The 22,638-nt window shown below is 41.1% G+C and overlaps 1 protein-coding gene across 1 annotated transcript; it reads left to right on the top strand.

The window, feature by feature from the left end:
* The first annotated feature begins 1,622 nt into the window (after positions 1-1,622).
* LOC137359448 (gap junction Cx32.7 protein-like) lies at positions 1,623-22,236 on the top strand. The gene is made up of 2 exons (XM_068025410.1): positions 1,623-1,691; positions 20,519-22,236. The coding sequence occupies exon 2, from the start codon at positions 20,535-20,537 to the stop codon at positions 21,444-21,446; it is 912 nt and encodes a 303-aa protein (XP_067881511.1). The 5' UTR covers positions 1,623-1,691; positions 20,519-20,534; the 3' UTR covers positions 21,447-22,236.
* The last annotated feature ends 402 nt before the right edge of the window (positions 22,237-22,638 follow it).

The raw sequence follows: 22,638 nt of genomic DNA, 5'->3' as shown, positions 1-22,638 counted from the left end.
TTGTTTAAGCACCCGAATGTTCTGCTCTATCACATTTCATGATGCAGCATAGCTCTCGTAATATGCATGCTGTCTGCAATCCTCGCGAAGCCATGGGCTTGCTCCACCTGCTTCTCTCTGGTTTCTCTCTTTTTTGAAATACAGAGCCTCAGCTATTTCCCTTTTGGAAAAGGGCATGGCAAACTGAGAAATGTTACAAATATCACCTGCTTCAGCCTGGAAGGAGCCAGACACATAAAGGTGCCTGGCCTCAGCCACCTTTACAAATATGCCAACCTCGCCATGCTCTGAGACTACAATCTTGGCTGCAGCAAGTGGCAGATTTCAAGAAGGACATGCTTAGTGAAGCTAAGGCATTTGACACACCGTTCCTTGCTGAGGTTCAGGTTGGAGAATTGTTCCTTGAAATCGCTGGCCTGCTGCCGAGAGCCCTTCCTCCCTCCTTCTCATCCCTCTTCCAGCAACTTGTCCTGCTCTGTGTCCCCTCTGCTCATTCTCCCTGTCATGCTGTAGTCCAAGGGGAATGCAGACTACTGCATCCATGTCCGGGTGCAATTAGTTTGTGCAGAATCCTTGAAGTCAGGATAAAATCCTTCAACATGTGCCACTCGCACCGTGTGAACTTCAGCAAATTTACACAACTCTGGAAACCTTCTACACTTCTGCAATCAAAGCAAGAGCCAGTAGATATCAATCTGAAACTAACTCGAAAGAAGTGAATGATACCTTTCAAATAGCACTGGTTAGGGGGTGGGGGGTGGGGTGGGGTGGGGAGGGGGCAGGTGGGCTGGGTGCCTTCCTGCTGCTGAACAGAGTGAGATTAGGAGAGAGCGTTAGCTGTAATATTGAGCTCCAAAATGGCAATGCTGGTGTAAATCAGTATTAGATGCTGGTTGATTTCGCACTCTGCCTCCTCTGCATATTTCCAGCAGATACCTAAAGTGTATGTGCTAATGCCCTCACCTCCAGTCGGGCTAATGCCAGAAGTGTGTGCATGCGCTGTGAATGCCATTTTGGAGGCAAAATGGCACCCGTAGCACCAAAAGAATGCAAAGGAGCTGAATTTTGTGACCCTGTTTCCTTTTTCTCAGTCTTTTCCTTCTTATAACTGGTTGATTTGATTTTCCTACTCTCCTGTCTTTATTTCTTCTTTATACTACTCCTTTTGCTAAATTATTTTTTCTTTGCATGCTAACCTCATCTATTTCTACTGCCTTTACTTGTTTTTCTTGATTGTTTTTATTTCTCTTGTTCCCTTCTTTCCTAGTTTAAATGACTCTTCTCCATTTTGCCAGAAATGTCTCAAGGTTATCTGGCATTTAAAATTAAAATGTCACACTGATGTGGTTGAGGATGCTTTTCTGAAACAGTATGAAAAAAGATTCTCTTCACTCTGTAACTGGGAGCACTTCATGTGGTCATGGGTAAAATAGTTTTGTTCTCATTACTGATACTCTAAAATTATCCAATGTTTAATTTTATAGTTCTTAAATAGAATTATTATTACATACTTATTGAAACAGATGTCCAGTGAAGATGCTCTATCGTTGTGGATTAACAATTATTAACCTTGGTGTTGACAACATTTTGGAACAGTAAACATTTGACTGTCTTATGCAATACGTTGTTTTATCTTGCATTATATTTGAGCAGCTGCACCTTTTAGAAATCATTCTATGCTGTTAAAGCAGGTAAGTGATTCTGTTTTCATTCGATGATATTAAAATAACCAAGTTCTTTCACTGACATGATTTTTATTTGGTTTGTGGGAACAATAATTTTGCTCACATTGAATTTCCACATTCTACCTAAGGAAAATTTAACATTGCTCTAAATGTAAGGGCAATTTATGCATTTTTAATAATACTGTGGGTATTAGTTATGTTTCTAAATTCACAATCCAGTCATTTTCTTTATTTTTCTTATTGATGATTTTCTTCTCTCTCCTGAAAATGCTCATTCCTTGCCACATATGTGTAAACCATGATTGTGCCAGCAGGCTATTCAATGCTGGGGGTACTACAACTGACTCAAATGCTGTTCACCCATTTAGTAATGGTCACTGAATACTGATAAATCTTAGCTGTTTTCCGCTCCCTTAACCCTGGCTCACTTGGGCCAATTGTAGCATCTTGTGGTGCTCTTATCACTGCCCTAAATGAGATCACCTAACTCAGCAGAGACTGAGGACCAAATCAGATCTGTATATTCACTTTCAAATTAACCTAATATAAATTGTACCATACATCCTATTATACTACAGGCTCCAGTTTGCTACCAATGTTTACTGAGAGAGCCCGTTAGCACTGAGATGGGCAGTGTCTTATTTTTTTTTTATTTAGAGATACAGCACTGAAACAGGCCCTTCGGCCCACCGAGTCTGTGCCGACCAACAACCACCCATTTATACTAACCCTACAGTAATCCCATATTCCCTATCACCTCCCTACACTAGGGGCAATTTACAACGGCCAATTTACTTATCACCTGCAAGTCTTTGGATGTGGGAGGAAACCGGAGCACCCGGCGAAAACCCACGCAGACACAGGGAGAACTTGCAAACTCCGCACAGGCAGTACCCAGAATCGGACCCGGGTCCCTGGAGCTGTGAGGCTGCGGTGCTAACCACTGCGCCACTGTACCGCCCTGTGTCATTCTTTGATCGGCAAGAGCAGTGCTATGCATTCACACTTACATACTCTGCTCATCAGAATCCAAATGCCAGTTGAATTTTAATGTTGGCTGAGTCTGCAGAACAGTGGCTGTTATCAGATGGCTGACAGGACAGTGGATTTATTATCAGAGGTTTAAGAGAAAAGTCAGCTCTGTGCTAACATTTGAAAAATTCAAACATCTTTAAAAGGTTCTCAGCAAGAAACATTTAAGCTTTGCTTTGCACCAACTGCAGTTAAATTGCAGTACTGGTGAAGCCAAAATGATGTAACTTTACTGGCAGATTACACCACACATTTTGCTAAGTCAACGTTAGACTGATCTGGTTTGCATTAGTACAGACTGTGTACTATAACATAATAACCCTATAGATGTATGAAAGAAAAAGCTAGCACCTCACTATACCTTTCTAAATAGATTATTTATTTTTATGTTCTTCAAAAAGCTGTTGTGGCTTGATCAATTGAAAATTGTGAAACTGATATTGATAGATTTTGTTAGGTAAGGATATTAAAGGATATGGTAAATGGAGTTAAGATACTGATCAGCCATGATATAATTGAATGGTGGCACAGGCTCAGGCCCTGAATTACCTACTCCTGTTCATATGCTGTTACATATCTTTGCCCGCCATGTACTACCATAACCCCTGACACCAACCTACAAGTGTGGCAGGCAATCTGCTGTCAGACTCCTGCCACTGTTACTTCAGCTGTTAAATAGTGCAGAAGAGTGACTGAGAATGACTTGCTACACACTTTGAAGGACCAAAGCTTCTTGCCATTTTTAAAAATACAATCTTTAAAAATGGTTACTTGTGAAGTGTAAATGAGGGGAGTTCCTCTCGTTGCTGTGTGTTAGCAACATCGTAAACATTTTGGAAAGATTTAATCAGGGTAATTTTGTCTTTGGGTGATAGTATAAAATGGATAATATCGATTCAGTCGCCCATTATATATATCTCCAAATTTTAATTTTCATTGGAGTTCTGGTACCTGGATTTAATGGAGGGTGTGCTGCAGTTTGGCTGCACTGCTTGTCATCTGCATTCATGGGGCAGTTATAAGGCCCAGAACAGAACTATTTTGCTGGGCTTATCAGTGGCAAGCTAGGCAGAATTCCCAGGAATGCCACCTGGCATGACTCTCGCCAGCAACTGGAGAAAGAAAAAGATAACGAGGATCAATGCATGATTTGAAGCATGGAGGGAGGGCTTCAGATTCTTGGGGTATTGGGACCGGTTCTGGGGTAGATGACACCAATTCAAAAGGGACAGTTGGCCCTTCAACAGGACTGGGATCAATATCCTCGCAGGGAGATTCACTCGTGTGCTTGGGGAGGGTTTAAGCTAAATTGGCGGGGGGATAGACACCAGCATATAGAAGTAGAAAAGAGGAATAAGGTGCATAATGTGAGAGTGTTGGACAGTATGAGAGAGGGTAATAGTGCTGTATTCGATGGGAGCAGACTGAGAAAGGCTACGAGAAATGCAAAGACAGGATTACAATGCATGTGTACAAATACAAGTATGGGCAATTAATGTAGTGGCAATAATGGAAATGTGGCTTGAAAATAGCGAACACTGGGTGCTTGATATACAAGGATATAAAGTGTTCAGAAAAGATAGAGAAGGAATAAAGGGAGGTGGGGTTCCAGTATTGATTAGAGAAGCCATTGTAGTATTGGAAAGGGAGGATGTCCTTAAGGGGGCAAGGACAGAATCCATTTAGTTAGAGTTGAGAAGCAAAAAGGGTATGATCACACTACTGGAGGTATTTAATTGGCCTCTAAATAGTGAGAGAGAGAGAGAGAGAGGAGAGCAAATCTGCTGGGAAATGACAGATATGAAAGCACTATAGAGTGGTGATACTGGGGGACTTTAATTACCCTAATATCGATTTGGGACAATGTTAGAGTAAAGGGTAAGGAGGGGTAGGAATTTCTGAAATGTATTCAGAAGTTTCTTGATCAATATGTTCTCGGCCCATCTCGAAATGAGGCATTGCTGGATCTGGTGCGGGGGAATGAGATGAGCCAAGTGGACCAAATGTCTGTGGGGGAGCACTTGGGTAAGAGTGATCATTATATCGTAAGGTTTAGACTAGTAATGCAGAAAAGCAAGGAACAAAATAAGCTGGAATGTCCAGATTGGAAGAGGGTTAATTACAGCGCAATGTAAATGGATCTAGCCAGTGTAAAATGGAACCAAAGACTGACAGGGAAAAGTTGTATTGGATCAAGAATGAGATGCTTCAGGTACAGGTTAGGTACATTCCAACAAGAGCGAAAGGTAGGGGAGTCAAAAACAGGGCTCCTTGGATGACGGAGGAGACAGAGATTATGATGAAACAAAAAAAGAGGGTGTATGATGCATTTCAGGTGAATTCTTCAAATGACAACCAGGCCATATACAATAAGTTGAGACTGGAAGTAAAGAGGAAAATAAGATTGGCAAAGAGTGAACATGAGAATAGAATGGCAGACAATGTAAAAGAGAACCTAAAAATCTTCCACTGGCATGTAAATAGTAAACAGGGAATAAGAGGTGGAGTGGGGCCTATTAGGGACAAAGAGGGTAACATATGCATAGTGGCACAGGGCAGGGCTAAAATAGTTAATGAGTACTTTGTATCAGTATTCGCTAAGGAAAAAGAATCTGACAAAATATCGGCAGAAGCAGAGAGAGTAGAGGCAATGGATAGCGTAAAATCAGAGAGGGAGGAGTTACTGAAAAGGCTGGCTATGCTTGGGGTAGATAAGTCACCTGGTCTGGATGGCTTGCACAAGAACAAAAGAACACACAAAATAGGAGCAGATGTAGACCATATGGCCCATCGAGCCTGCTCTGCCATTCAAAATGATCATGGCTGATCTTAGGATTCAACTCCACTTTCCTGCCCACTCTCCATAGCGCTTGAATCCCTGAGAGACCAAAAATCTGTCTATCCCAGCCTTAAATGTATTCAACGATGGAGTATCCACAACCCTCTGGGGTAGAGAATTCCAAAGATTCTCAACCCTTTGAGTGAAGTAGTTTCTCCTCATCTCAGTCCTAAATGATTGGCCCCTTTTCCTGAAACTGTGCCCATGTGTTTTAGATTTCCCGACCAGCAGAAATAATCTCTCAGTGTCTACACTATCAAGCCCTTTATAATCTTATATATTTCAATGAGATCACCGCTCATTCTTCTGAACTACAGAGAATGCAGGCCCAATTTACTTAGCCTCTCATCATAGGACAACCTCCTCATCCCAGGGACCAATCGAGTGATCCTTCACGCACTGCCTCCAATGCAAGTATATCCTTTCTTAAATGTGGAGAACAAAACTGCACACAGTACTCCAGATGTGGTCTCACCAAAGCCCTGTACAGTTGTAGCAATATTTCCTTATTCCTGTACTCCAATCCCCTTGCAATAAAGGCCAACACGCCATTTGCCTTCCTAATTGCTTGCTGTACCTGCATGTTAATTTTCTGCATTCCTTGTACAAGCACACCCAAGAATATTTGAACATCGACACTTACACGTTTCACACTTTTTAAATAGTATTCTGCTTTTCTATTTTTACGATCAAAGTGCATAACTTCACACTTCCCTACATTATTGGGGAAGCAGTAGCATAGTGGTAATGTCACTGGACTAGCAATGCAAAGGCCTAGACTAGTGCTCTGGGGACATGAGTTTAAATCTCTACTATGGCAGATGGTGAAATTTGAATTCAATTAATAAAATCTGGAATTAAAGAGCTCATCTAACAGTAACCATGAAACCATTGTTGATTGTTGTAAAAACTCATCTGGTTCACTAATGTCCTTTAGGGAAGCAAATCTACTAGCCTACATGTGACTCCAGACTCACAGCAATGTAAACTCTTAAATGGCCTAACAAGCCACTCAGTTCAAGAGCAATTAGGGATGGGCAATAAATGCTGGCATAGCCAGTGATGTCCACATCCCATGAACAAAAAAGAATTATACTCCATCTGCCATATTGTTACTCACTTAACCTGTCTATATCTCTTTGCAGCCTCTCTGTCCTCCCCACAGCTTACCATTCCACCTACCTTTGTATCATCAGCAAACTTAGATACATTACTCTCTGTCTCTTCATCTAAGTCATTCACATAGATTGTAAATAACTGAGGCCCCAGCACTGATCCTTACGGCACTCCACTATTCATTGCCTGCCAACTTGAAAATGCCCCATTTATGCCTACTTGTTGCTTCCTGTCTGTTAACCAATCATCTATCCATGCTAATATATTATCCCAACTCCACGAGCCCTTATCTTGCCAATTAACCTTTTGTGTGACACCTTATCAAATGCCTTTTGGAAATCTAGGTATACTACATGTACTGGTTCCCCTTTATCTACTCTACTAGTTACATCCCCAAAAACTCTAATAAATTTGTCAAACAGGATCTCCCTTTAGTAAAACCATGTTGACTTGTTCTAATCATACTGTGCTTTTCTAAGTACATTGTTGCATCCTAGGTTGCAAAAGGAAGTTGGGGTGCAGATAGTGAAAGGGCTTGCCATAATCTTCCAATCTTCCCTGGATATGGGGGAGATGCCAGAGAATTGAAGAGTGACAAATGTGACATTCAAGAAAGGGTTTAAGGGTAGTCCCTACAACTACAGACCAGTTAGTTTAACATCAGTGGTGGCTAAGGTTTTAGAAACAATAGTCAGGGGTAAATAATCAGCACTTTGAAGGTTTCAGTTAATTAAGGATAGCCAGCATGGATTTGTAAAAGGGAGATCATGCTTGATTAATCTAATTGAATTTTTTGATGAAGTAACAGAGAAGGTTGATGAAGCGAATGCGGTGGATGAAGTTTGTATGGATTTTGAGAAAGCATTCGATAAAGTATCACATCGAAGGCTGGTTAACAAAATTGAGGCTCATGAAATAGGAGAGTCAGCGTCCAATTGGCTAAAAAATTGACTTAAGGACAGAAAACAGTGAGTCATAGTAAATGGTTGTTTTTCAGACTGGAGGATGGTAGACAGTTTCCTAGGGTCCCCAAGGGTCAATGCTGGGATCACTGCTTTTTTGCTATATATTAATAACTTGGATCTTGTAATATAGAGTAGAATTTCACAATTTGCTAATGACATCAAACTTGGAGGTGTGGCAAACAGTGAGTATGATATCAACTGCCTGCAACAGGACATAGATAGGTTGGCAGAATGGGCAGGCAGGTGGCAGATGAAATTTAATATTGACAAGTGTGAGGTGATGCATTTTCACAGAAGGAACAGGGAGAGGCGATATGTACTTAATGACACACTTCTAAAGAGTATGCAGGAACAGAGGGACCTGGGGGTGCATGTGCATTGATCTTTGAAAGTGGCAGGACACATTGAGATGGTGGTTTGCAAAACATATGGGATCTTGGGCTTCATTAGTAGAGGCATTGAGTACAAAAGCAGGGAAGTTATGCTGAACCTTTATAAAGCTTTGGTTAGGCCCCAACTGGAGTATTGTGTCCAGTTCTGGTCACCATACTTCAGGAAGGATGTGAGGATCCTTGAGAGGGTGCAGAGGAGATTTACCAGAATGGTTCCAGGGATGGAGGATTTTAGTTACAAGGTTAGATTGGCAAAGCTGGGTTTGTTCTCCTTCAAACAAACGAGGTTGAGGGGAGATTTAATAGAAGTGTACAAGATTATGACAGGCTTAGATAAGTTAGACAAAGAAAAACTGTTCCCATTAACTAATGGTGCAAGGACGAGGGTACACAGATTGAAAGTTTTGGGCAAGAGATGCAGGGGGAATGTAAGGAAGCACTTTTTGATGCAGCAGATGATAATGACCTGGAACTTGCTGCCCACAAGGGTGGTGGAAGCAGACAATCAACGGTTTCAAAAGGAAATTGGATGGTCACTTGAAGGAAATAAACTTGCAGGGCTACAGGGATCGAGTGGGGGAGTAGGACTGACTGCTCCGTGAAGAACTGGCATGGACTCGATGGGCCGAATGATCCCCTTCTGTGCCGTAAATGACTCTAAACTTCTACGACTCTGAGTGGGCAGAAGCACCCAGCTCCAAGGAAGCATAGTTTGTTGTTTGGGAAATTACAAAAGGAGGAACCCTGGCAGAGCTAGGTTCCACCCCAAATTGATACCCCTCCAACAGCATGGCACATAAGTTCCAGTTCCTTTAACCTTAATATTTATTGATTTTTATACCTTTCAACTCAAAATTGAAATCTTATTAATTCAATATGCAATAATCAAATATTAAAATTAATTTATTGAGTAAAAGCAATCATTTTTTATGTGGCTGTTAGAATCAGTTATGATTCATTTCAAATGCATTGCATAATTGTTCTTAATGCTGTGTCTCATTGCTGACATAAGTAACTATAAGCTTAACTTCTGGTTTTATTAAGAACAAGTCAATTTAGCAATGATATAGTAGGTTTATTTCAAACCATAGCATTGCTTTCAGTATGTCATATGCTTTCAATTGGAAATTAAATATTTTGTTGTGTTTTCAAGTAATAAATGCTGTGGAAAATAACATTATTTTGGCATCAATCATAGTGAACATGGCTTGTTAAGTATTATAATGCCAGATGTCCAGCTAAGTGACCTGATTAAAACTCGTGTTTGCATTTCCGTTCAAGCTTCCTAAAGGGATGAATTTTCCAAGTAACTGGGAGAGGAGAAAAACAGATAGGTTGAACAGTGAATAATGATGAGGCCATCTTACAAAGCCTAAAGCCTTCTGATTTAGTAGCATAATAAGGATAAAGTGGGATGGAAGTGGATGCAAGTTAGGAAACATTTGCAAAAAGAAGACTGAGGGTGGCATTGTTTTGTGGAGGGAAACGCCTATCGGACATAAGTAAATCGCCCGATTTAAGATGGAGCAAGATCAGCCAGGATTTCTGCTCTTGTTTAATGTTGAATGACCTACACTGAATGGTGTCCACTTATGGTGGGTGAGAACCGGATTGTATTTGTTTGTGATTCCCTCCACAATTGAGTGCCATCAAGACTCACTTATAAAGAAAGATCATTTGGGGGAAATACTGGAGGGCTTAAAGCATCCATGGAACTGTAGCCCAACAAAAGGCTGCACTTTCAGTAAAGAAAGAGAAGAATGGGGGGAAATGAAATCAGTGTCATTAATGTCATAGTAACATCATTTGGATTGTTCTTATGATGGTATGATTTTTCTAAAATATAAATGAAAACATTTTATTGTATATTTTAAACAAAGCAAAAATCTTTCACAACAACTTTACAGGGACAAGGTATCTCCTTAGAAAAGTTCCATTTTTATTTTGTTCAGAAATTTACTGTACTCTTAGGGTAAATATTGCAATGTTGATTACTAAATCCTAATTACTGTTAAATGTTGCTCACCTTCAACAGTACCCACTCTAGGAGACAATGTTTTGCAAAACAGTGTATGCCAGCAAGTTTCTTCTAACCCAAATAATGATTCAGTTGCAAAACTGCTATCTCTAACTTGACCTCTGATGTTACGGACTGTATACGTGAACAAACAAATGGCATATTTTTATCATCTTTCAAATAAACAGCAACTTTGTAGCAAAGCACATGGTTTGTGTATTTTACGACCTCTAGATATCCTGATTGATATTGGAAATTTGCTCTATGGTGATTGTGGATTTAAGCTCTCCTCCTGTAATTCTAACAGCACAAATAAAAGCACAACAGTTTTGTGTTAAATGCAGTAGTTTTTCTTTAAGTTTCTATCCTGTTTGTTGTCTGAGTATCTGTGGCAGATTGAAAGCTGGTGAGTTCTAGGACTACACACTGTTGAGAGGACATGCAGAGGTAATTCCAGGTATAAACACACATCTGATATTAACAGAGCAATCTTCCTCTGTGTTAAAGGCTGTCACAAGATTAAGTCTCTTATGCCCAGAATCACCATGTGTACATCAGCTTGAGATTTTCAGAATGATTGAATTGCTTAGCAGATTGGTGCATCATGTCTGTTAGGTCAAATTTGGCCCACCTGCTCCATATTGTCTATGAATGATCTAGAATAAATAGCGCATAAAATATGCCATGAAAGCACAGTACCAGATTTCACTGCTAATTGCCAGCAGTGCTGGACAAACATCATTTAGCAGCAAATGAGCCCATTACAACACACTTTGGAAATACTATTTAAAGCAACCATGATATCACATAGAATTACTCTTTAAAGAAGAAGGAGAAAGAAACCATTGAAGGCAAGGTACATTGAGTCTGTACTGCCTGTCCCAGGACTTCTGCCAACTCCTCAGAATGCTTAACCCATTTCTCAGAGTTGGAATTCAGGGATCTGCGACAGGCTCCTAGCAGACCTCCTGTTGCCATGTTGGAGCCCTAAAGAAGAATCTCTATGAAGCTGCAGTTTTTTTTCCTATTCATTCATAGGATGTGGGTGTCGCTGGCCAGGCCAGCATTTATTGTCCATCCCTAATTGCCCTTGAGAAGGTGGTGGTGAGCTGCCTTCTTGAAGCGCTGCAGTCAATGTGGAGTAGGTACACCCACAGTGCTGTTAGGAAGGGAGTTCCTGGATTTTGACCCAGCGACAGTGAAGGAACGGCGATATAGTTCCACGTCAGGATGGTGTGTGACTTGGAGGGGAACTTGCAGGTGGTGGTGTTCCCATGTATTTGCTGCACTTGCCCTTCTAGTTGGTACAGGTCGCGGGTTTGGAAGGTGCTGCCAGTAAGTATGCAACTACAGTAGAAGAAGAACCAACAAGTGACCTTAAAGGGGCAAGGGTGTCCTGAAGATTGGGCCAGCTGTCCTGCTGAAGGCTGAAATTAGGGCCTTCACTAGTTATGTGTTGGGGGCCAGACTGGAGGAAAAGGAAGCAGCTATAAGTCCATTCCTACCGTGGGGGGAACCTCTGGGCTGTTAGTGCTGCTTCCCAGGGCCAGGTGTTCCAAGCCACCAAATATAAGAAGTAGACTGCTGAAGAAAAATAGAGTTTATATATATTATAACAGTCTCTTACAAAGGTAGTCAGTGGAGCACATTTAAATTCTTTCTGTGGGGTGGGGATGGGGTGACCAGGCATCCATTGGTCCAAGCTTTCCAGCATGTTGGGGCAGGCAAATGCCCTTGATGTGCTCCCAGTAGCATGGGCTCCCATAATTCACATACAAAACATGGGACCTCCCCCTAGCCCCAGGAACATTGGCTGGGTCTGTGGATGAGGTCCTGGCCAGGCACATCCCCATCAATCTTTAGCTTCTTTAACTGTAAACAACTTCAGAAAGGACACTTAATTATGTTATTGTAAATATATTAAACAGTCATTGCGTTAACAGGCTGTATACTGTCAAAATATGGAAGCTTGCTATTTTTAACTTTAGTTGCAACCTTTTCAAAGCACTTTGTAGCGTAATGACATTTGCGTTGTTACACAAGTTTTTATATAGAATTTCTTGCAACATCTAATCTTTCTAGATCAGGGCTTGACACTTGTTCTTTTCTGTTCTTATATCACTATTACTAGAGCTTCATTTCACAATCTGCTGCTGCACTATGACTGCTTTCATTCTGCTTTTCTGTTTCCTCCTAGTGGTAGATTAGAGGCAAATTTTCCTATTTCTCCATTTGGGCACAGTGAATGGCCTGGATATGGAGCATAGGTGCTCTGGTCGCTGCCGTTTTGGTAAGGATAGCGGGAGCATCCATCTGTTTCAGGATGAAGGCCACCTTTAATATGCAAATCATGGATACTTGGGATCCAGATTGTAAATGACCATGCACGTCTGTTCACTTGCTCTCTGTAGACCAATCCATTCAGTGCCATTCCCCTGCTCTATCTCTGTAGCCTTGCAAGTTTTTAGTCCCATTATTAGTTTAAAGACAGGGATCATATCACCTCAAAGCTTATGTTCCTCCAATGAAAATTGTGCCATCAGATTGTCAGGCAAGCCCCCCACCTGCCAAGACTGAGGCACACATTATTTCACCACATGAACATTAAAACTTCAAATTGCAAGCCCCTGACTGTAAAGACATTTGCAGAGTAATAGAATTTGCTGTAACAATGACAACTGCCTACAATCAAAGACTCTATAGCAAACTGGAACCACAGAAACAGTAACCAGAAACCCCCTTCAGAGACTGCCTCAAACTTTTCACCTTATATTTTCCTCTCTTTTTTGTCCCTATCTGCATGTGTGTATCGTGTGTGCATGCTAGCATGGGCGTGTCATATATCCATAGGCGTTAACCATATTAGAGTTTAAGTTTAAGGTTTAATAAATTTCACATTTTGCCTTTAAACTGAAGAAAGCCTGTTTATGCTCATTTTTTTGCCTTTTAATTGGAAAGCTGTGATCAAGGATTCACAAAGGGGGAGCTCAAAACACAGCGTGTTTAAAAATAAAACCCTGTTATAATAAGACCAGGTGAAGACAGCAAAGGACCCCTTGACACCTTTTTCACCTGGTTGTAACAAGATTGATACGTAATCTTGGGCTTTAGCTTTGCAGGTTAGACTTGAAAGACTTTAAAGGGATCACTGATAGCTGTCAAAAGTGGTCCAAAACCATTTTCAATCTTTTTTTTATGACACTGAGTATCAGGAATCCTTCTCCTGGCCCCACATAAATATTTGGGCCTACTGTCAGCCCAGGCACCTTTCCTGCAACGCTCCACCCCCACCCCCCAACCTCAATCATTTGCCCTTTTTACCTGTTGACTGCCCGATTTGTGCCAATCTTAAAATTGACATTGTAATCCATTGCAATTTTGTTTTAATCCTGTATTTGAATAACATATAACTGTGAAACACCCAGATTTTCCATACTTACTTATTACACAGCATTAAGTCGTATTTGCAGCATGGAAACAGGCCCATGCTCCACACAAGCCTCCTCCCATCTTTCTTCACCTTACCCTATCAACATATCCTTCTATTCCTTTTTCTCTCATGTTTATCTCGCTTCCCCTTAAATGCATCAATGCTATTCACCTCAACTACTCCAAGTTTCACATTCTCACCACTCTGAATAAAAAGTTTTCTCCTGAATTCCCTATTGGATTTATTATCTTATAATAATGGACCCTAATTTTGAACTCCCTCACAAGTGGAAACATTTTCTCATTGGAAAATAGAACATCAGGTTCCACATGTACTTTGATGACACCTAGCTCTGCCTCACCACCACCTCCATTGATTTCTCCACTGTCTCTGATTTGTCATAATTGTTTGTATGACGTCCAGTACTGGATGAGCAGAAATTTCCTCCAACTAAATATTAAGAACACCAAAACCTTTGTCCTCAGTTCCTACCACAAATTGTGTTCCCTAGCTACTGATTCCATCCCCCTCCCCTGGCAACTGTCTGAGGCTGAACCAGACTATTTGCAACCTTTATGTTGTGTTTGATGCTCAGATGAGCTTCCAACCACATATCCACTCCATAACCAAGGTTGCCTACTTCCACCTCCATAACATTGCCTGATTCCTCACCTGCCTCAGCTCATCTACTGCTGAAGCTGTCATCCAAGCCTTTGTTACCTCTAGAATTGACTATTCCAGCATGCTCCTGGCTGTCCTCCCATCTTCCATCATATATGAAATTGAGCTCTTCCAAATGTCTGATACCCATATCCTATTTTGCTCCACGTTCCATTCACCCATCCCCCCTGTGCTCACTGACTTACATTGGCTCCCTATCCAGCACACCACAATTTACAAATTCTCATCCTTGTTTTCAAATCCCCCCATGCCTTGCCTCTACCTATCTCTGTAATCTTCTTCAGCCTTACAACCCACTAAGATCTCTGCACTTCTTCAATTCTGGGCTCTTGCTCGTTCCTGGTTTTAATCACTCCAGCACTGGCAGCTGTGCCTTCAGCTGCCTAGGCCCTATGCTCTGGAATTCCATCCCGAACCATCTCCACCTCTCTACATCTCTCTCTTCCTTTATGATGTTCTTTAATACCTATCACTTTGACCATGTTATTGGTCATCTGCCCTAATATCTCCTTATCTGGCTCAATGTCAAATTTTCTTTGATAACATTCCTGTGAAGCCCCTTTGGACCTTTTACCACATTAACTGCAAGTTGGCATTATTGTTCTCTACCCTAACTAAGCCCTTCATAATTTTAAAGACCCTTATCAGGTCATTTCTTAGCCTCCTCTATTCTAGGAAGTATAGCGCCAACCTGTTCAGTCTTCTTCAATAGTTATAACCTCTCAGTTCTGATATCATCCTTGTAAATCTTCTCCAGTGCCACATATACTTTTTTTTAATATGGATACCAGAATGTATGGCTGGACAGTTGTTCCTGGTGTGGGGTGGTCACCTTCATTTATTGTATTTGCGAGATATAATACAGTTCTTCTTGTGCTTGAACTGTGTACTTTCTTGTCTAAGGGGCGGGGGGGGGGTGGTGGGGGGGGGGTCTTCAACCTCCACACACTTCCACAGGTCCAAACTTGGCTGTGTTGCCCACACAAAGTTGGTTTTTGGAGGCCCAAACAATACTTGGGCTTGGGGTTCATTTAAGTGTAGCCAAAGGAACACTCTGCTGCTCACTGGTTGTGGGAGGTCAAGAAATCGCCCAGCTCCTGTGCTTTTTCAACTGCTGGCCTTTTGTTTTTCAGGCAAGAAATGGTCGTCAGCCAGTTGAAAATTGGCCTCTGTGAGTTTTTATTGATGATGCTGCAATTTGTGGAGCTCATGATGAATCAAGGACATTAGCTGCTTTAATTTAGCCCTTGCATAAATCACATTTTTCTTGATGATTAAATGTCCGTTAAAGTTGTGTCATGGCTTTCACTGTCACTGCCTGTCTGGTTGAATCCTGTGAGAATATCATCTGCTTTATTATCTGTGCAGTAAATCATTGTGTTTCCTTGCCTAATGTTCCACTCTATCTGCTAAACTTGACACATTTCCAAAGCTTTTTCCAGTTTGGCCATTCCTCAAGCTTGAAAAAATTCAATTTCAGTGGAGGAGCTACAGGGATATCAGCCTCTATCATATTTAGTTCTGTTAGACATTTAACACAAACCACTGACCACCTCCAGGCGCGTATCCATTGTCTCTCGAGATAAGGAGGCCCAAAAGAAAAAAGAAGACATTTAACAAACTTCTAAAAATATTTTGACAGTACTTCAGCAGCAGCTCTCGTCTTCCCTACTTGATGCTCAGACCGACTTTTTTCTCTTGTTCACTGAGAACAGTTCTGAGTTTAAATTAGGAGCATCCTTTTGTTTTTAGGTAGATACAATCCAACTTCTGATGAGGTGATAGATTTTCAGCTTCACCACCTCGATGGTAATCTGGGGGGAATGGGTAGATTTTACACCATTTTTGGAAGCACTGAATCACGCCTGACACCAATGTATCCATTAGCAATGTGCTGCAAGAATAGAAATAGTTCAATTGCATTTTTGAACTGGCAGTCCCTAAATTGAACTGCAATGTATTCTTAGTTGTGCTGCAAAGATTACCGTAGAGTGTAACAGGAAGAAGCTTCCTCCTATTTTATCAACAACATGTTTCAAACCTGCATTTTATTTCCATTACTCTGTAGTACTCTATAGATCATGAAGATTCAGCTCTGTTCTTAACATAATAATCATGTAAAAATTCCTTAGGGAGGAAATACATAAGCACCCTCATCACTGTCACAGAGCTGGATCCTGCAGGCTGGCAGCAATCTCCTACATTCATACAGCCATAAAAGAAAGCCACAGAAGGTATCTTTTATCTCAAGTAACAAACAAATGTTACCAATATAAGACACTACCCTTCAGTTTTTTAAAATATTCATTCATGTAATGTGGGCGTCAGTGGCAAGACCAATATTTATTGCCAATCCCGAATTGCCCTTGAGAAGGTGGTGGTGAGCTGCCTTCTTGAACCGCTGCAGTCCATGTGGGGAAGGTACACCCACAGTGCTGTTGGGAAGGAAGTTCCAGGATTTTGTCCCTGCGACAGTGAAGAAACCAAGTCAGGATGGTGTGTGACTTGGAGAGCAAGCTGAAGGTGGTGGTGTTTCCATGTACCTGCTGCTCTTGTTCTTCTAGATAGATGGTAGAGGATGTGGGTTTGGAAGGTGCTGTTGAAGGATCCTTGGCGAGTTGCTGCAGTGCATTTTGTCAATGGTACACGCTACTGCTACAGTGTGCCAGTGGCGGAGGAAGCGAATATTTAAGGTGGTGGATGTGGTGCCGATCAAGCAGATTGCTTTGTGCTGGATAGTATCAAACTTCTTGAGTGTTGTTGAAGCTGCAATCATCCAGGCAAGTAGAGAGTATTCCATCACATTCCTGACTTGTGCCTTGCAGGTGGTAGACAGGCTTTGGGGAGTCAAGAGGTGAGTTACTCTCCACAGACTTCCCAACCACTGACCTGCTCTTGTAGCTACAGTAATTATGTGGCTGGTCCCGTTAAGTTTCTGGTCACTTGTTTGGCATGAATATTATTTGCCACTTAGCCCAGTCTTGTTACACATGGGTGCACACTGCTTCATTGTGAATGGAACTGAAAACTGTGACATCATCAGTGAACATTCCCAATTTTGACCTTATGATGAAGCAGCTGAAGATGGTTGGACCTAGGACACTAACCTGAGGAACTCCTGCAGTGATGTCCTGGGGCTCAGATGATTGGCCTACGACAACCACCACAATCTTCCCTTGTGCTATGTATGGCTAATGTGGTCTGGAGCCGAGTGGTCTTGGTGAAACCCAAGCTGAGCAGCAGTGAGCAGGTTATTGGTGAGTGAGTGCCACTTGATAGCACTATCGACGGCACCTTCCATTATCTTGCTGATGATTCAGAGTAGACTGATAGAGTGGTAATTGGCCGGGTTGGATTTGTCCTGTTTTTTGTGGACAGGACGGACCTGGGCAATTTTGCACATTGTCAATTTCAACATCGTGCCAATGTTGGAGCCGTATTGGAACAACTTGGCTAGGGGCATGACTCGTTCTGGGCCACAAGTCTTCAGTTATATTGCCAGAATGTTGTCAGGGCTCATAGCCTTTGCAGCATCCAGTGCCTTCAGCCATTTCTTGATATCACATGGAGTGAATCAAATTGGCTGAAGACTGGCATCTGTGATGCTTTTGGAGGATAAGATGGAACACTCGGCACTTCTGGCTGAAGATGGTTGTAAATGCTTCACCCTTATCTTTTGCACTGACATGCTGGGCTCTCCCATCACTGAGGATGGGGATGTTCATGGACCTTCCTCCTCCTGTGATTATTTAATCGTCCACCACCATGCATGACTGGATGTGGCAGGACTGCAGAGCTTTGAATTGATCCGTTGGTTGTAGGATCGCTTTGTTCTGTCTATACCAAGTTGCTTCTGCTGTTTAATATGCATGTAGTTTCACCAGGTTGGCACCTCATTTTGAAGTAGGCCTCGTGCTGCTCCTACACTCCTTATTGAACCAGTGTTGGTCCCGTGGATTGATGGTGATGGTAGAGTGAGGGATATGCCGGACCATGAAGTTACAGATTGTGGTTGAATACAATTTTGCTGCTGCTGATGGTCCATAGCACCTCATGTATGCCCAGTTTTGAGCTGCTAGATTTGTTTTGAATCTATCCTATGGTGGTAGTGCCAAACAACACAATGGAGGGTTTGTTCAGTGTGAAGGCGGGACTTCATCTCCACAAGGACTGTGTGGTGGTTAGTCCTACCAATACTGTCATGGACAGATGCATCCACAACAGGTAGATTGGTGGGGAAGAGGTCAAGTAAGTTTTTGCCTCTTGTTGGTTTTCTCACAACCTGCTGCAGGCCCAGTCTGGTAGATATGTCCATCAGGACTCAGCCAGCTTGGTCAGTAGTGGTGCTACCAAGCCACTCTTGGTGATGGACATTGAAGTCCCCCATCCAGAATACATTCTGTGCCCTTGCCACCCGCAGTGCTTAATCCAAGTGATGTTCAACAGATTCATTAGCTAAAGGAGGGTGGTAGGTGGTGGTTTTTCTTGCCTGATGCCACGAGAGTTCAGGGTCCAAAGTCAATGTGAGGACTCCCAGGGCCACTCCCTCTCGACTGTATACCACTGTGTTGCCATCTCTGTTGGTTTTGCCCTACCCCTGGGACATGACATACTCAGGGATGATGATGGAAGATCTTTGACATTGACTGCAAGGTATGATTCTGTGACTATGTCTATGCCTGTGGGGCAGCTCTCCCACTTTTGCTGCAGATCTACTCATGTTCGTGATGAGGTCTTTACAGGGTTGACTGGGCATGGTGTGCCGAATGGTCGGCCCAGTTTTATTTTTATTCAACTTTTCTGTAGCGGTTTGATACACTGAGTGGCTTGCTTAGCCATTTTAGAGCGCAGTTATGAGTCAACCACATTGCTGTAGGTCTGGAGTCACATGTAGGCCAGACTGGGTAAGGATGGCAGATTTCCTTCCCTGAAGGGCATCAATGAACCATAAAGGTTTTTTATGACATTCTGGTAGTTTCATGATCTTTTTATTCCAGATTTATTTAATTAATTGCATTTAAATTCCCCCAGTGGGATTTAAACTCATGTCTGTGGAGCATTAGTCTGGGCCTCTGGATTTCTCCTCCAGTAACATTATCATTATGCTACTGTTCCTTGTTATAACTTCCAGGCAGGATCTTCATTAGTGTAATTCAAAGGTGTATAACTAAGTCTCGAAGAACTACACATAGATTCTTACATCAAAGGTGAGTTTATCCAACCCTATACATGGAGTAGCCCACCTCATTGTACCTCAAACAATGATCATGACAGGCAACATCTTTGATTTAATTAAAATATCCTATTCAACAGTCAAATTCACGACAGGTTCATTTATACCTTCCATATGAGGACATTCATAATCAAATTCATAGGCTGGCTACAACACCTCACTATATGCATGCAAGCCTGAAACCCCAATAATGACTGCATATGGTTGCAGACCATTCAAATCTAAGCAGTTGTGTACCTGACTATTAAAATAGCATCTAAATAATTGATGAAAGAACATCTATTAATATTAATTTGCAAAATATCTTTCTTTTGTCCTGGATTGTATTTATTCTTTGTTCACTCACTCAGGGATAAATTTTCTCCCGTTTTTTTAAACAGCTGGCAGTTTTAAAGCCAGGTGAAACTTCATTTACTATTGATTGAGATCAGCTCTGAGATACTGAAGGGAAATTACCTTATAAAATGCTATTAATAAATGCTTCTTCCATTTTTCTTCCGTTGCTTCAATACAAATAGCACAAAGTATGAGAGAGGTGAGATATATCATGACACAAACACAATTTTCAGTCAAAAACAATGCTGGGGTATAACTTCTGTGGTGTTTCTCCTGATCTCCCACTGTTTTTCAAGTGAGGAACAGATGGCCAGCAGTTGAAAGTTCCCACACAGAACCATCAGAAGGAGTTTTATTTTACCAACTATTTAAATATAGCTTTTCATTCTTTTGGTGCATTAATGGCATTTATTTTCTCCTTAGATCAAATTTTTTCACTGTTTATCTCTATAAGATAGGTTTTGATATTACATTAAAGACTGCATATAAATTGTAAAGGTTTTAGTATTTCAAGGTCATGTTTATATTTATATAGAAAATATTCTTGGGCGGTTGTGGGGTTTGGGGTGGGGGTGGAGGGCATGAATTTCCACAGAGGCTATCCCGTTTCTCCATTTACACCATTTTTCCAGAGTTCGTGTAGCTCCTCTGCTGAAGTAGCTGCAGACGAGCGGAAGAGCTTTTGCAGAAATCCACCCCAAGGACTACAAAAAGGAGAACAGCATTAGCATTTCAATAATCACAAAAGCGATTTATTTCAAATTTATAAAACAGGTGTGCTTAATTTGACAGATAGCACTTTTGAAGAATGGGAGATTGGACATTTCTTGGAAGACTACTGGATAAAGTTCAGTCACAGTCTACAGTGATTGGGAAAATCTGGCTCACTACATTGTTTGTGTTCAGGATCTTACTACTTGGAGCTGCTGCAGAGAAGGTTTGGGGTGATGAACAGTCTGGCTTTGTTTGCAACACACGCCAACCTGGTTGTGAAAATGTCTGCTATGATAAAGCTTTTCCCATCTCTCACATTCGCTTTTGGGTTCTTCAGATCATTTTTGTCTCAACCCCTACCTTAATATATCTTGGTCATGCTTTGCATGTAATCCACACAGAAGGAAAAGGAACAAGGGCAACCAGTGAAACTGAAACCACGCTCAGAACGGCCAAGACGACACCAAAGTACATTGTTAATCGTGGGAAAGTGAAAATACAAGGAATCCTATTATTCACCTACTTAGTGCATGTTTTGTGTAAAATTATATTTGAAGTTGCTTTCATTGTGGGTCAATGGTATCTATATGGATTCTTTTTAGATCCCATATACATATGTAACAGATATCCCTGTCCACATAAGGTAGATTGCTTTATATCACGCCCAACAGAAAAGACCATCTTCATTATTTTCATGTTGGCTGTGAGCTGTCTGTCACTTGTTCTAAATTTAGTTGAGATAATTTACCTAGTTTTCAAGCAAATAACTGTTTCCACACGTAAGAAGTACCAGTATCAAATTTGTTCCAGTCTTGTCTTAGATCCTTTTAATAAATCAGTTATGCCTGAAGATGTAACTCCATCAGGCTCTAAATTGGAGCTTTTAAATGCAGAGAAACATTGCGGTAGCCAGGATCCCAATTCTCAGAATAAAATTAATGATAGTATTGAAAAGTGTGAAGAGAAACCAAAGAACACTCTAGAAAAATCTCCTAAGGAAAAATGAGAGCATGATATTAAGAAAAAAAAATTAACCTGCCTCCATTTCTGAGAAGAGGTAGCCAAAGGAGTGCCAACAACCTGAGACAGGAACAAGAGTAGACAAAGGTAAAAATTATTGCATTCATGTATTATGTGCATCGACATGATAAAGTAATTTGCAGTTAATTATCATAAAGCAATTTCTGCTTCCACTACAAGAAGGCAGTAGTTCTATATGAATGGCTTCAGGAGACAACTGAACTAAAATATATAACTTTCTGATAACTAGGTCATTTTCCTGACACCCTGAAGATCTCCTAGCTACAGTAATAATTTGTCATGGGAAGTTTTGTCAAAAAGCATTCAGCACACATGTACATAGGAGAGGCCAATGTGACAGCATCTTTAAAACTGCCACAATGTTTGCTGATTGGCCAAGGTGATAGTGCACTATTACATAGACAAGTGATGATGACAATGTATATGCATTACAGAGCGGTTTTTAGATTGATTTTTACCATTTGAATGTATCAGACAAATGCTTGCAACAAAGTCATGCTGGATCTTGAAATGTATAAGAATCATTTTAAATATAGGCAAAGTGATGCTTTGGCATGGTAGATTATAAAATCACAGAATTTGTCATGAGATGCTATTCCATGTCATATTGCAAGCCTTAATCAAAGCTTAAGAACATAAAAATATTTTCATTGTCAATTAGTGTTACTTAATAAACTACTATAAGTTAATTAATATAATGCTTCAATGTTGGAATTTGGAATGAAAGATAAATAAATGTAAATTTTTTATTTAAATGTCTTTTAGTCATGTTTTTATAAAGACTGCAAAACAAGAACACTTATAGGACAGAGAAAGGTGAATATTGAACATAAGAAAAAAGGACCAGATAATTAAGGGTTGGGGTACCAAAAGCAAAAATATAAGATTCTGAGCGGGCCTGACAGGGTAGATACTGAGAGGATGTTTCCTCTTGTGGGGGAATCTAGAACTAAGGGGCACAGTTTAAAAATAAGGGATCTCCAAGTTAAGGAGGAATTTCTTCTCTCAGAGGGTCGTTAATCTTTGGAACTCTCTACCCCAGAGAGCAGTGGAGTCTGGGTCATTGAATATATTAAAGGCTGAGTTAGACAGATTTTTGATCTACAAGGGAGTCAAAGGTTATGAGGGGCTGGCAGGAAAGTGAAATTAAAGCCACA

This window comes from Heterodontus francisci, chromosome 3 (genome assembly GCF_036365525.1).
Source record: "Heterodontus francisci isolate sHetFra1 chromosome 3, sHetFra1.hap1, whole genome shotgun sequence".
Taxonomy (NCBI): domain Eukaryota; kingdom Metazoa; phylum Chordata; class Chondrichthyes; order Heterodontiformes; family Heterodontidae; genus Heterodontus; species Heterodontus francisci.
Note: the sequence above shows the minus strand (reverse complement) of the source record. Positions and strands in the feature narration are given on the sequence as shown.